This window comes from Convolutriloba macropyga, chromosome 1 (assembly GCF_964194025.1).
Source record: "Convolutriloba macropyga chromosome 1, txConMacr16.3, whole genome shotgun sequence".
NCBI classification, from domain to species: Eukaryota; Metazoa; Xenacoelomorpha; order Acoela; family Convolutidae; genus Convolutriloba; species Convolutriloba macropyga.
In genome coordinates this window covers 53,210,067-53,226,782 of record NC_134468.1, presented here as the reverse complement: position 1 = coordinate 53,226,782, position 16,716 = coordinate 53,210,067, and the positions used below count along the sequence as shown (strand labels likewise).

Genomic DNA, 16,716 nt, shown 5'->3' with positions numbered 1-16,716 from the left:
CACCTATTCCGACCTTGAAAAGAGCATCAAATACGTTAGGCCGACAACCTTGGTAGTTTTCTGATGCAGTAAATCGTGCTTGCTCTTCTCTTATAAGTCTTATGAGATTTACAATTTTTTTACGTTGTGAAATAGGCAAAAGTTTTGGAAATTGCGTCAAAGAAGAAAAATGCTACCAAACGTACATCTTATGTGTACTACAATTAAGATAAACGACTTTGAAAATTTTGAAGAGTTTTGGTGTTCTTTTATTTATTTTTAATCGGTAAGGTGTCAATATTGCACGCAAAGAATTCATTTTTGTCACTTATGATTCAAAGTTAGAGAAAAGCAAAAACATAGCCTGAAGATTCCAGTCTTGCCTCGCAATAAAATTTCATTAGCAGTAGAACTTAATAATTACTTATACTAATCATTTTGAAAGAAACGGAGTAAAAATAAATTGAGAGAAGTAAGTTCCCAGATTTTCTTTGATTTTTCTTAACTTTGGGACTCAAAAAGCATTTGCAAAAGGTGGCCTGATTATTAGAAAAATCCTCCCCCACCCCCCACCCCCCCCAACAAACATAATAATCACAATTGTTTCATTTACTTTTTACTTTAATGAGAACAACACTAGTTTACCTTAAAGAGAAGAAAGATGCTAAACTGGTTTGAAAAGAAACGTCTGAAACAGCACCCATACAAAAGTCTGAGTAGTGGTTTAAAAAAATTTGACAAAATTTTCGAAAACCTATAAAAATTGGCTACTTTTATTTAATTTTCTTTGACAAAAATGAGTCAAAATTAAAAATAGTGAAACGAAAATGTAACCAGACAACTAGAATGACTTCAGCCGAACCATTCCAGGAATACTTTAAAAAATTAAAAAGAAAGATTCTAAACCGTTTTTGAAAGAAACTTCAAACAGCAACCATAAAAAAGTCTGTCAAATAGTTTCAAAAAGAAACAACAAAATCGACAAAGTCGTCTTCAAGTGCCTACAGTAGTTAAGCTGCTAGAGAGCCCGTAAGTCGATTTTGAAAGGCATTTTTAGGAGTTTTTCAGCACAAAATGGTGCTATTTCACATTTCTTGTCGTTTTTTTTGTTTCTTGTTTTCTGAAAATATTTGTGAGTTCATCGATCTTCTTTAGTCAATCAAAAGTTTTTAGTCTTGAATGTGGGTTGCTGGATAGCCTCTGGGGACAATGAAGGGGTTCTGAACTAATTTATATCACAAATATTAGCAACATTGCAATATAATTTGCAATTGCAACTTTTTTTTTGAAATTTCTTGTCATTTTCTAAGGTCTTCGATCTTTAGGGGCCAATGAAACTTGTTTAGTTCTCTCACATGGGTTACTGGGCAGATTTCAGACCGACAAAAATTTTCTATTATTGCGAAATAGGCAACTTAAATAAACTATTTTAAATCTTTTTCATCTTTTTGGTCAACAAAATTCTTTCAAGGTTTGTGCGTTGGTTAATGGGTTTATTTGAATGGTTCAAATTTGGCCTTGAGGGTAAAAGCTTGAAGAGTTTTTAGCAATGATTATGTTTTCGTTTATTTTCTTTGATTATTTTAGTTACTCAACTTTTAATACTCTTTTTGTTTTGGCTGGCATTGTTCAACTGTTCTACTGGTCAGGTAAAGTAGTTGTTTTTCATTCATTTCTTTGGGTTGTTTCTCATGACTTATCCTGCTCTTTTTTAAGATGTTTTCACACCTTTTTCCTCAACTTTGAGCTTTCAAAACGGGATAATTTTTTGATTTTCTTCGGGCATCAAGTTTCATTCGAGGCACTTATGTGGTTTCGTTTTTTTTGTCTTTTTTGAATCAGTCTTAACTTGACGTTTATAAAAGTTGTTTAAGCTCTTTTGCTTGACATAATTACTGTTTATGAGCATTCGGTGAGCTATGTTTTGACACTGCAAACATGAACACGCTAAATAATACTAGTTAGAGCACGTTTCTCGTTTTTTTTCTAAAAATTTTTGTCATTTTTGTTTTTTGCTCCACCAAGCATTTTTGCAATTTTTTCAAGTTTTAAAATTATTTTTTTCCTGGAGCCTCCAGGACCAGGGAACCTCCTCTGGGGTTTGATAATAAGGTACTTCATAGTTTTTAAGGGCAATGGAATGGTTTTCAATATTTTGTTTTTACAAACCGTTGGATTATTTTCAAAACTTAAATTTTTTTTGGAAATTTTTTTGTCATTGTTGGGTTTCTCTGTCTCAGGGGCCTTGCAACCTCCTATAGAGTTCAATTTTAGGTTACTGCAAAGTTTTTTTGGCAATGCAATACTTGTTGACTTTTTGATAAGACGAATTTTACCATTGTTTTCATAAACTGAAATTTTTTCATGTTTTTTTGTAGTTTTTCAAGCCCTGAGTCCAGAGCAACTTTTCTATCTTTAGATGTTAGGTTACTGCCTTTTTTCTAGTGGTAATGGTTTAGTTGTGTCAGCTGGTCAGTTAGAGTAGTTTTGTGTTTTTCATTCATCCCTTCGTTTTGTATTTCAGGACTGCTAGGTCCTGTTTTAATATGTTCACACATTTTCATAATTTTTAGAGTCAATTTTAAGCAACTGGTTTTGTGGTGTGAAATGTCTTCATTCTTATTTTGAAAAGGGGTGAGAAAATGGTGTTCGTTTTTCATTAGTGGTTTTATTTGCACATGTCTCACTTTGTTTTTCTTATTTTTTCTGATTGGATTTTTCAAACTGTTTCTCCAATGCATTCATAATCCATTCTAGGTCAAGGAAAGTTCTTTCAATTGCAGTTCAGGACTTGTCTTGCTATGTTTTTTATTTAACCGTTCGATCTCGTTTTTCGTTTTAAATGAGTCACGTTCGACTCCTGACTTATTTCACTCACTGTTTAAACTGAATGGATTTTAATTAAGGTCTGTCACTCAGTGAATTACACTCATGTAGTGAATACGGTCAAAGTCAAAAGAGCAAAATCAAAGATCAGATAAACCAGTAAAGCCTTGTCATTATGTCCTAGTGCATTATGTTATTAATGTTCATTTGGGCAATTGCTAGCTGAAATTAGCATAAGGCCTAATAGCCTTCTTTTTGGAAGCTGATTAATAGCCGCCCTCATCTTCTCAGCCGGCTATTATAGCGCTCCTATTTTTTTACAATTCAAGGATTTTGAATTGTTTCGGGGCGCTGTCTTTTTTAAAGATCTGTTCACACATTTTCATCAATTTTGAAGTCAAATTGGAGTAGTGATTTTGGTCACGCCGAAACAGGAAATGGAGCGGAAAAGCGAGTGGTTTTGCGACGTGAAATTTTTTCGCTCTAATTTTAAAGCAGAGAGAGAAAACGGTGTTTGAACAAAAATTCGCTTTCTCGCTGGTGGCTTTTTGTTCACATGCGGCATTTTTACTTTGATATTTACTGTTTTTTTACATTTTTTGGATCGGTTTTTTTTCTAAATGATTTTACCAATCCCTTCATAGTTCATTCTAGGCCTAGTTTTTTGTTTGAACCGAATTTCCTTTTCTGGCTAGTTTTTTTTTTCGTTCTCATGCGGCATTTTGACATTGATTTTCTGTTTTTTGTTTTGTTATCTATTTTTTTTTAAATATGGTTTTCCCAATTCACTTATAGTCCGTTCTAGGTCTAGTTTTTTGTTTAGTCCATGAAAATTTTTTGAATTGTGCGTCAGGACTTGTCCTGCTATGTTTTTTTACTTCGTCGAATAAAAAAATGTTTCGCTTTACATCATTAGAGTCAGAACAGAGTCAGTATAAAAAGTCAGAAATAGAAACGGGATAAACCCATAAAGCCCAATTTTAGATGCCCGCTATTTGAACGTCGTTCCTATAAGTATTAGTTAGCATCTCTAATGCTTATTGGTATTGATAGTAGCCCCTGTAGCCTCTCTCTAAGAAACAGAAGTATGTTCAACAACGAAATGCCATCAAAATAAATCGGACTTAAAAAATGTTTTTGTACAATTTTTTTTTCAATATCTTCTATTTTTTCAATCCAAATCATGCTTATTGGAATCAACGGCGGCTATTTTTCGGCAATCTACCGGGTATGTTTTTAGTATAATTTTCACCAAGTTAGAAGAAAATTATCTCAATTTTTATCTCCTTTTTTCTATTTCAATCCCGATTTATGTAAAGCGGGTCAACGGCGGCTATTTTCCGGCAATTTGCTGGCTATGTACGCAGTTCAATTTGAATGTAAGCGTACAATTTGAACTCAGTCTCATTTTCTAAAATCTCATATCTCAAGCGTATATGTCGCGGCTTTTATCCGACAGTCTGCCGCAATGTTTGATATAGGAAGTAAATGATTGTATTCGATTTTAGATGACTACTACACGAGTAATGACGACGCCAATTATAACGAGGACGTCAGATGATGCGAGAACTGTGAAAGCAGGAGGTTAAACTGAGGAGGTGCGTTCCCTATCCAGTTGGTCTGAACAGTCCCTATCCAGTTGGTCTGAACTTCATTTTTTTTCCTAGGGTATTTAACAAGGAGACTGGGGGATGTTCGTTTGCACTTAATGTTCAAACCTCGCTCATCCTAATTTTTGGCTTAATTGTGTATCAAATGAAGCAGAGATAGGAAATTTTGAAATTATTGAAGAGTAGTTCATGCTTTATTATTTAAAAATTGATTAATTCTTATTTTTGGCTTAATTGTGTACCAAATGAAGCAGAGATAGGAAACGTAAATGAATGCTAGTAATGTTAATATCAGTTAATTAATTTGTTTCCACCTGAATGGACAAAAATTGTGAACTGATCAAAACGTTTGGTTCGAAAATGAAATCAACTCTAATTCAATTCATTTAAAAAAAATCATTAATTGCTCTTGAACGAAGTTCATAGCAATTATTGTAAACGTGTTGGTCTTTTTATGCAAATTTTTTGCTTGACCTTTTTGCGCTTTTCTTCTAGAACATTATTTGGCTTAAGTGACTTTTTCACGCTTTCGTTCTTCATTTTTTAGTGATCTCTATTGTTCTCAATCCGAAGTAAAGCTTGTTGCTAATATAAATTGGTTGCAGCACAGCAGGTAGGTTCTAATGGCACAGTTGCAAATGCATGAGGTTGTGAATGAGGAGTGGTTCGAATCCATACAGAAAAATGGCTATTATCTAGGCGCTCTTTTTAAATTCGCTCTAACTTTTGATCACTTTTATCGTTTTACATAAGTCTACATAAGTCGTTTTACATTTTCACGCTTGACTTCTGACTTACTTAACTTGATGTTTCAACTAAATGGCTTTTAAATTCTTTCACATTGATTTACGTAACGTAGTGAATACGGTCAAAGTCAAAAAAGCAAAATCAAAAGAATTGGGATAAACATGAAAAGCCCGGTAATTAAGTCATAATGCATTAGTTTGTTAAAATTCATTCAAAAAGATAGTCAACTTAGAAGAGATCATACTGCTGCAGAAATGAGATGTATATATATATATTATATATATATATATATATATATATATATATATATTATATATATATACATATATATATATATATATATATATATATATATATATATTTGATAATATATATATATATATATATATATATATATATGATGAATAAGATGAGTGATCTATTTGGTTTTGTTCAAGATTTTGAGGTTGTATATGAATTAGGATTCAATTCATTTTTAAAGAGACACATGATAATCATAGGGCATTGTATAAAGCTGGTGGTGTTGAAAATGATGATGTTATAATAATGCATTAGTTTGTTAAAATTCATTCAAAAAGATACTCAACTTAGAAGAGATCATACTGCTGCAGAAATGGGATATATTATATATATATATATATATATTATATATATATATGTATATATATATATAATATATATATATATTTTGATATATATATATATATATATATATATATATATTTTATACGATGAATAAGATGAGTGATCTATTTGGTTTTGTTCAAGATTTTAAAAAGGTTGTATATGAATTAGGATTCAATTCATTTTTAAAGAGACACGTGATAATCTTAGGGCATTGTATAAAGCTGGTGGTGTTGAAAATGATGATGTTATAATAATTAAAGATATACCTTGCTGTGTACCTATTGAGCATAGTAATGACAATAGAATAATTGTGCAAAAAGGATTAAATAAAAAGAGCAATAGATTTCAATTGTTATGAAAGAATATAGTTTATAAAAATGTGCCTAATGCTACTAATTTCGTTTTTGGTCTGGGTATGTAAAGGCATCAATATATAATAGTTGGGTGTGAAAATAAAATTGTTATTGAACAAGTTAATGCTGCCTGTACATTTAAAATATTTGATGTTACTGAGTGATATTGTATTATTGGCAGTGAGTGCTATCCTTAAGATAGGATGGATATAGATTATGGAACTAATAAATACAATTAGTTGTTTAAAGAGATGGCGAATTTAAATAAAAATAATGGATTACCAGATACTAAACCATATACCAATCATAGAACATTTAAAAGTAAGTATAGAATGTATTTATTTGATACTAGATATCAAAGTGATCATATAGGACTTTAACCAATACAATTTATTTTTACATTTAATGCTGCTGTTGCTGATATTTTATGTCACGCATTAGTTTTAAAAAGATGGTTAGTGTTAGTAGTGATGGTAATAAAATGGTTGTCTCATAGATAAGTGAAACTGCTTCGCAGATGCGCACACCTTATATACATTATTTTTATTCCATGGAGATACATTTCATAACCGGTAAGTACTTCTTTTTTTGTTTTAACGTTATGGAGAAATATCGTTAAAACTGCGATTTTAACGTATTCTTGTTATTGATATCAAAATTGTATCAAAAATGAATCGGTTTTTAAAAATTTCTCTCCTCTCTTACCGCTGTAAATACCATATACACATTTCTTGAGTATGGAAAAACGAAATCAAAATGAAAACCGGATAAACCCGTTAAGCCGCATTTTAGATGCCGCTACTTGAACTTTGTTCTTATAAGTCTAAGTTAACATCTCTAATGCGTTTTGGCATTGATACTAGCCCCTGGCTCATTCTCTCATTTGAAAACAGTGGTATGTCTAACTACGAAATCCAATCGACATAGTTCGCAATTGAAAGTTTTTGTAGAACAATCAATCTTTATCATTGTTTTTCTGTTCCTTCAATCCCAATCGGTGTTATGTGAATCAATGGCGGCTGTTTTCCGGCAATCTGCGGGTAGGTTTTTACTTTATACACATGACTTGGGATTAATGCTCAAATAAAGCAAAGATGCCGGCGTGTGATCTTTAATCGCAAACAGTCTTTTTTCCGAATAGTTTGCCAATTTCATTTGTAGGGCAACTTTTTTGTTCCTGGCATGTCTTTCTTTTTTCGATTACTCGAGCTTGCACCGTCTTATTGTTTTTCGGAGATGAGCCTTAAAAAAACACTGAATTCCGATCCACATCAACGATTTTGTAAGCTGAGAAGAAGAAAGTTCTAAGTTGCTTGGGGAAACTTTTTTGTCTTGTTTGATTTTAATTTCGCTGGGTAGTTCATTCCAATCTAGTATCGCTAATCTAACAAACGAGTTTTGCCTTTTGATAGAGCAATTTTTTTGGTCCCAGAACATTTTTTTGTCCTTAGAGACTCATGAAGATTCCAGGTGATTAAAGGACGTCCCGATGTTGGTGAAAAAGCAGGTCGTAACTGTTTTTTTATTTTCCAAAATTATTGTAATCTTATTGTTTTTAAAAAGAGTTTTACGGGTAGTATATTCCGACTGCATTTAATATCTTGAACAGATATAAATTTCTGTCTAAAAAAGGTTGCTCGTAATGACCAGTTAAGCTGTTTCTCAAGAGACCTTATTAAATTTTGCTCAGTTGCGTGAATGATAACCGCTGAGTAGTGCAAGTGACTTATTACTAGGGCATTTAGGACAAGTATCAATAGTTTTTGTGGAATTGATTTTCTAATAGCATAAATTGTTTTTATTCCTCGGGCCATTTTTCGTAAGATATGTTTCACTTCCTCTTGAAACGTTAAATTGCTGTCTATGTGAACCCCTAAATATTTTACTTCAGGTTTCTCGTCTATTGGAATTGAATCTAAAATTATCTGTTCACCGAAATCTTTTCTTTTGCTCTTACCAAATATCATGAATTCAGTTTTAGAGGTATTAACTGTGAGGTGATGTTCATGAAAAAATCGAATAAGTTTGTTTGCATTTTGCTCTAACTTGATTTTGCTTTTGTCAATGGAGGTATCAAAAGTTAAAATAACGGTATCGTCAGCATATTGTATGAGTTCAGTTTCATTGTCAACTCTTGTTGCCATGTCATTAATGTACAGATTAAATAGGAGCGGACCAAGTACTGTTCCTTGTGGTACACCTCTATGAAGCATTAGTTCATCTGATATGCAATCATGTAGTACAACGGATTGGCGGCGGTTTGTAACGAAACTTGTTAAGAGATTTTTTGAGCTCTCATCAAAACCTAAGTTGCCTAACTTGATATCCAAAATGTCAATTGATAGAGTCAAAAGCTTTTGATTGGTCAAGAAATGCTGCTGTTGCAAAATTGTTAATGTCAGTTTTGTTTCCGATGTGCAAAATAATAGGGAATCGATGGTAGAAAACTTTTTCCTAAAACCATACTGATTTTTATTTAGTAATTTGTTGTCGTGAAGTTACTGACAAATTTGATCCCTCAAGATGGTTTCAATGATCTTAGAAAGGCATGGGGTAATGGAAATTGGGCGATAGTTATTAGGTTCCTCAGGGTCATCTTTCTTGTATAGTGGTACAACATGTGCTCGTTTAAGCTCATTGGGGAAGCAAGATAATTTGATGCAGTAGTTCACTGATGCAGTTCTTTGATGCAGTAGGAAATTTAAATGAGGAACAATGACAGAGCTTGAGTCTTTAATAGCCCATGCAGGAATGTTTGATGGTCCAATCGGTTTTTTTCTCCCCAGTGCCCTAATTGCGTCATGACAGTCTTTTTCCGTTACATAGTGAAAGCTAAAAGTTTTTTGTTTAGGATTGCCTGTCCCAGAAGTCTGTAGTGGATGCTGAGGGCCTTGGAGTTTCCCAAGTGTAGAGAAACGATAGTTCAACAGGTTAGCAATTTTTGTTGTTTGGGTTACATAATCACCAAATACATTTCTCAAACTGTAAATTCTGGGTTTTGTTTTTTCAGAGTTTCTTACTTCATTTATCAGCATCCACTTTTTTTCTGTCACTTTTTGCTGCTTCAATAAGATCTCTATGAAATCTGTTGAAATCGTTGTCATTAGAAGTACTAAACTGGTTTTTTAGATCAAAGAAATTTTCATAGGCTTTATCATTCAAAAACCTATCTCGATCGACCATCAGTTGTCTTGATTTTCTAGTTAACCATTTGTCTGTTAATGTAAAAAAACTTTTGTCATTTCGGATAAAACATTTTTTAAGTGGAGCGCTTTTCGAAAGTGCTGTCGTAAAATTTTCAGTGAAAACTTGTTGCATTGAATCCAAGTTGTTCTGAACATACATTTTTTGCCAGTTTTGTTGTTCTAGGCAGTGTTTAAAATCAAGTGCATTATAGTTCTTTTTATCGAAAAATTTTTTCTGGACTGGTACCTTTTTAGTTCAACATGAAGCCCTAATAGACTTAGAGTAGCAAAGTGGTCACTTTTTACTATGCTATCACAAATTATAGTGTCGTTTATAGTTGAACAGTCAGTAATAATGTAATCAATAAGGATTTTGGTATTGTGGCCCCGGTTTAAACGAGTAGGAATGGTTTGGTTCGTTATATGTAAATCATAAGGAAGTATTACTGTTTCAAGCCTATATCTTCCCAAGGTATCTAAATAGTTAATGTTATAGTCGCCCAGAAGTATTATCTTTTCGTTTTTAGTAATTGCATTATCAATGTTAATTGCAAGTTGGTCCAAAAAATATTGGTGTTATAAGTAAAATTCACTAGTAAGGATGGACAAGTTGGTATTTCCAATGAGACCCATACACTCTCAAAATTCCCCGTAAAAAGATTCAAATCATTACGAGTTTTTGGAGAAAAAACCTTTGGAACAAGCATCATAACTCCACCACCTTTTTTCGTTTTCGTTCCGGCAGGCGAAATAAACTTTAAGCCTTGTTGATAGAAATAAGCCTTGTTGATAGAAATAAGCCTTGTTGATAGAACTACAGTAGTTGACATCGGATTTGGTTGCGTTTCGAAATAAGTAAAGAATTAAACTAATTTTGGTTTGATCCAATTTACAAAGCGTATCTATCGGCAAATTATTATACGCTTTTGGTTTGGTTGGAATAGTTAAATGTATACCAGCTCATTGGATGAGATGCATATCAGTGTTAAAATTTGGGGATCACCCTCTTCATCAAATAAAAGTTTGAATTTGAATCATATACCAGATACAATTGTATTTGAAAAACATCAGCTGCGCGGTGGGAACTGCCTAAGAGTATTTCAGTAGTGGATAAAACAGGGCTTCCAGCCACCAGCCAACTTGATCCATTTCCGCTCGTAAAAACTCAGGGAAATGGACCAAGCCGTCTGCTAACTGGAAGCCCTGTTTTATCCACTACTATAAGCAAAACTATATACACAATACATTCTCCCTTTGCTCAGTCTATAAATAGTTCATTAAATGATGAAATGGAAAAGTGCATGCCATGCTGAAATGGCCGCCTCCAATAACTGAAATGACAGGTTGCGTTTCGAAATAAGTAAAGAATTAAACTAATTTTGGTTTGATCCAATTTACAAAGCGTATCTATCGGCAAATTATTATACGCTTTTGGTTTGGTTGGAATAGTTAAATGTTTACCAGCTCATTGGATGAGATGCATATCAGTGTTAAAATTTGGGGATCACCCTCTTCATCAAATAAAAGCTTGAATTTGAATCATATACCAGATACAATTGTATTTGAAAAACATCAGCTGCGCGGTGGGCACTGCCTAAGAGTATTTCAGTAGTGGATAAAACAGGGCTTCCAGCCACCAGCCAATTTGATCCATTTCCCCTCGTAAAAATTCAGGGTAATGGACCAAGCCGTCTGCTAACTGGAAGCCCTGTTTTATCCACTACTATAAGCAAAACTATATACACAACACATTCTCCCTTTGCTCAGTCTATAAATAGTTCATTAAATGATGCAAAGGAAAAGTGCATGTCATGCTAAAATGGCCGCCTCCATTAACAGAAATGACCATCACCATTAGCAGAACGATATTAAAATTTGGAAAATAAGACATATTTTATTATGAGCTTGCAAGTTGAGTATTTATTAAAATTTTTATTTAATTTTTAATGGATTATACAAAGCACTTAATTTAATAGAAGGATTTAATTATTATTTTACTTTAAAACAGGTAATTACTTGGGAAATGATAACTAATTTTAAGTTAAAAATCATGTCCAAATATTCTAAAAAAAGAATATTCTAGAATAATTCTCCATGAGTGGACCTTTTTTCTCCACGGCACAATTTGGCTATTCATCATGGCTTTCACTTCACTACAAAAACTAGCAAAAAATTTTAAACAGTTCTCATCATTTGATGAACAAATGTATACCTAACGAAACAAACAAAAAGCAGAACTGTAGTAGCTAGCAATAATATTTCTAACAATGTTCATAGTAGAGCTCAAGAAGGATAGCCAGCTACAGTCTAGGTGCATGACAGAATTACAATTTTCATAAATGATTAACAAATGATTGGTTATTGAGAATTATATTTATTATTAATACTGATATCTTTACTACTGATACATTAAATATTGATAACCTTACTACTGATACATTAATATTGATATCCTTACTACTAATACATTAATTTTGATATCTTTACTACTGACAAATTAATATTGATATCCGCTAATATTAATATCCCTCTGCTGAATAAAACTTTTTTTGCTCGAATTTTGTTACTAACTCAATTTATAAACCGAATTTAGGAATTCCCGTTCCTACAATTTGTAGTCCCATAACGTGGCTATAACTAGTCCGCCGCATTTGGCAGTTGTTAAACAGGTGGTTTTAAAAGATTGAAAGACTAATAGCAAAAATAAAATTTTTTCTAACTTTAACATTAGGAAGTCTCTCTATTGGATTCAATAACTCCAATATCGACATGGGCTTAGGCTTAGGCTTCACTGAAGCCAGCAAGAGCAACTGATTATTTCCATGCGAAAATTTTGTCAAATATTCTGAACAAACAACAGATTGAATCCTAACCAATTGTAAAAAATCTGATGTAGTTTAGTAATGAATTTCGTCTTTTCTTCCGAATAAAACTTCAAATAGAAATTCTATGACTTCAGTGCAATAGTCACAGCTGTTGGTGATATTATGGCAAACTCGGAAATTTACCATTAATTATTCGCGAGATTCGGGGAGAAAAAAACTAAATATATTTTACTAAAGCTAATATTACATTTTTTCCAAAAATCAAAATAAGCCTTATAACCCGCTCACTTGTGCAAAAATACAATGGATACAAATCTTATAGAACCTGCTTTGCAGATATTATATTTATAAACATGCTCTCTGAACTGATTTCTAGTATGACCGAATCTATATCTATTAAGATAGATGCATAATCTGCACCTTCCATTTCTAAACCTAAAGAAAGAAATATGCTTACAAACTTTACACATATTACACTAGATATTGATTTGGATTGGTATAATGGTCACCCAAATGCTTAATGTAATCTTTTACTTTAACTATATCTTTGCATATATAACAACAATATTCTAATTCTTTGCAATCATTACAACAATCTTTCCAAGGATTATTTTTACACTTATCAAACTTCATTTTTCATTTTCGAAAAATTATTTTTTCCAAAATTTTCCCTAATAAAATACACCATGTCTCACTCAACTAACAGCAATGTAAACTTCTGCGACGTCTGCGATTTATCCTTTGAAACAACAAAGAATTTATACAGGCATCAATCATATGATTCTAAACATAAAGAATTGTTAGAGAAAATTTTTGGCTCTGATGATGATGAAGACCCAATCGATGTTGAACCCAAAGCGGAGAGGGTTATACCCCCATCACCCCAATCCATACCTGAAAACATGGAGAGAGTGTATGACTCAGAAGAAGAATATTACTTCCTCAGACCTAAGCCTAAAACTGAGAGTAAGCCTAAGACAGAGTAATTCTAAAGGGGCTTCACCCTTGGTCCCCCAAACGGAGAGTAAGTCTAAAACTGAGAGTAAGGTTAAAGGGGCTTCGCCCTTGGTTCCCCAAACTGAGAGTATACCTAAAGATAACACCAAAGATATTATTAAAACTTAACCCATCATTAACCTAAAACTTAAACTGAAGATAGTATCTGCAGCATAATTAATTATGAATGTAAAGAATGTCATGCAGAATTTAAAAATGAAATAGCCCTGACTACTCACTCATATAGCCATAATCGCAAGTATCTAGAAAACACAGAATACTTCGATATAAACTCTTCTATATAGCCAGAACATGAAAGAATTTTATATTACTGATAAAGCTGGAAATTACATTGAAGATATAGATGAAGCTATTAATGACTCTTTAGAAGAAATTAAGAACTGTTACTAGTTTCGTAAAGTTAAGAATTTTAAATATAAGATCACAGCCGTGTGAGTACAAGAAGAGAACCAAAGAAGAAGTTAAAACTGCTAAAATATTTTTCAACACTGACTATATTATTAATAACGCAATATACGAAAATTGTGGAACACAATATATGAAAATGGTGGAACACAATGGCTTAACTTTGAAAAGGAAATATATGAAGCCTATGGCTATGACTTTGAGTTTCTCGGTTTAAGAAGTATTCAGATAAATATTGAACCAACTAAAGCATCTATTGGTAGTTATATAGATTTAACACCCGATCTCAAAAACTCTAAATCAATATTGAATATACGCAATTCCAAATACAATTGCTTGCAACTAACTTACTGCTTGGCTACATCCTGCCACGGACCATGCATTACGTGAAAGTAAATACCAGAATAAACTAATTGAACCAAGACAGCAACATGAAGATGACTTCGGCTATATATTAAGAATACAAAAATTGTACAATATTAATGTTTGGATATACACACCTTGTGGTGATGGTAAAGTTGAATTGCTTAAATCAGTGGATGATTTTAATAAAGACAGAAAAGATATAACAATACTAGTTTGGGGGAATGGACAAAGAGTACACTGTGCTCTAATTAAAAACATAGGAACCGTGTTAGATCGACCGAATAAAATTCTATTACTGTGATAGATGTGCATATTGGTTTAAATCTCAAATTAAATACGACAATCATGTATGTAGTCACTCTTTCAAACCAGATATTGTTTGCCCTAAGAAAAAACATATTACTTTTATAAATGAACATAGCCGACAGAATATAAAAAGTTTTATGACTGCTGATATAGAATGTTGCATTGTTAACGTCTCATCTAATGACTGTAAATGTGTAATAGCTCAACACATACCAATAAGTGTGGGTTACATCTGGCAAGACAATTTCAATTACTACTTTGGTCTAGGCTGCATCAAAAGATTTGCTAGAGATCTATTTGAAATAGAAACAGAGAATAATTTCAAGCATAATGAAAAGATGCTGTTTACAGAAGATAAATTATATCATTAAACCATTAACACTTATCATATTTGTAATAAACCTTGTATTATTAAAATAAGGGATCACTGTCATGAAACTGGTAAATATAGAGTACCAGTATGTAGAATGTGTAATCTAAGATACAAACAACAAGACTTCATTCCCGTAATTTTCCATAATGGCTCTGGTTATGATTTCAATCTACTCTATAGTGAACTCTTTAAACAGAATAATGATGAAAGAAAAGTAGATAACATACCACTAGCTGCTGTTAAGTCTAAGATGTTTAGCATCGGCTGTCTTAAATTCTTAGATAGTTATAACTTTTTAGCTATGCCTCTGGATCAAATGGCAAAGACATATCCTTGTAAAACTAAAACACTATGTCCATATGAATACTTTGGTTTAGACTCCTATAATGACGTTATAGGTAATCTAAATATAGAAGACTTCAAATCCTCACTATCTAATAAATTACCAAAACAAGAAGAAGCCGATAACTTTAATAAAGACAACAGTCATAAAACTGGTTGAGATCTAACTATAGAGTATTTACAGAATGGTGTGGAAATATTAGACTACTGCATGAATGAATGTCAAATTAAGTATAAAAGAATTCAGACTCAACCCACTACATTACGTTAGTCTCCCTGTTTATAGTTTTGATTGTTGGTTAATGTCAAGTGGTGTTACATTAGATACATTACAAGATTAACAAATGCTAGATGATTTTGTTGACGCAAAGAGAGGTGGTATATGTGGAATAATGGGTGATAGATATATTAATAATGGCAGTGGTAATGGCGATGGCAATAGCAACAACAATAGCAATGACAGTAGCAATAACAATAGCAACAGCAATAGGCTAATATGGTACTTAGACGCAAACAACCTATACGGTTATGCAATGATGCAAAAGTTACTTTTCATGGACTTCAAGTACTCTGACACATCTCTAGACTCTATACTAAACACACCAGATGATAGTGATCATGGTTACTATCTAGTTTGTGACATTAATTATAGTAATAGTTGTAGAGCAACTAGCATTAATGCCCAATAAAAGAAAGATAAATGATAATGAGTTGGGCTATATAGAAAGAAGGGCAAGTAAGGCAAGATCAGAGAAATTAATCTTAGATCAAAACAACAAGACAGAATATATGGTTCATTATAGGATGTTAAAGTTCTATGTTAGGATAGGTGCAACAGTAACTAAAATTCATAGAGTAATTAGATTTAAACAGGATTACATATGTAGAGACTATGTTCAAAACAATACTAATAAAAGAGAAACAGCTAAAACTGAAGGGGAAAAGGATGTAAGGAAATTAATGAACAACTCACTATATGGAAGAATGTGCATGAATCCTCTACACTTCCTTCAAAGTAAGTTCTTGTATGATGAAGAAGAGATAATGAAATGTATAAGTAAACCAACATTTAAAAATATAACTAGATATAACGATTATAGCCAAATTGAATACATAAAGAAAAAAATGGAATATGATTCTCCAGTATATGCAGGTGTTACTATATTAGAAATAAGTAAATTACACATGTACGATGTATTCTATAATATTCTTCAACCATCCCTCAAAGATCTACAACTCCATTACATGGATACTGATAGTTTTGTATTAAGTTTTACTGAAAGGTAATGTCCCCGAGCAACACATGGATTTAAGCAATTTAGATACACCAATCTAAACTAATAATAAAGTTCCAGGTAAATTCAAACGTGAATTGGGAAGTAGAATAATAGAAGAGTTTATAGCCTTGTCACCAAAGACATATAGCTTTAAAGATTACCCAAATGAAACTAAAGAGAAAGGAATAAAGAATTGTAACAATGCTAAACATGAAGAGTTTTATAACCCATTAATGTATAACATACAGAGAAGTGTAGATGAATGTAGAATACAAAAAATTGGTGATAACATGTCAACTACAAAAACTAGCAAGATTAGTCTATACACATTTGATGATAAAAGATTTTATGTAAATAATAATGAAAGCTATCCTCATGATGTGGAATCTATATCTATTCAAAAGAGTTTTAATAAAAAAGATTAATACTACTCCAATAGAGCTATTGATAAAATTAGGGTTAGATGAAAGGAAAGAGG

At 32.3% G+C, this 16,716-nt stretch overlaps 1 protein-coding gene across 3 annotated transcripts in view; it reads left to right on the top strand.

The window, feature by feature from the left end:
• Positions 1 to 16,716, top strand: part of LOC142340313 (tyrosine-protein kinase Src42A-like) — a 98,716-nt gene that overhangs the window by 41,661 nt on the left and 40,339 nt on the right. For 2 of the 3 annotated variants that reach the window (XR_012759065.1, XR_012759066.1), the window contains one exon: positions 4,314 to 4,443. Coding sequence is in view for 1 of the 3 variants with exons in the window: in XM_075390894.1 (XP_075247009.1) it covers positions 4,314 to 4,366 (53 nt within the window). In the remaining 2 variants the exon portion in view is untranslated. The remainder of the gene's footprint in view (positions 1 to 4,313; positions 4,444 to 16,716) is intronic. The other variant, XM_075390894.1, reaches the window with a different exon arrangement.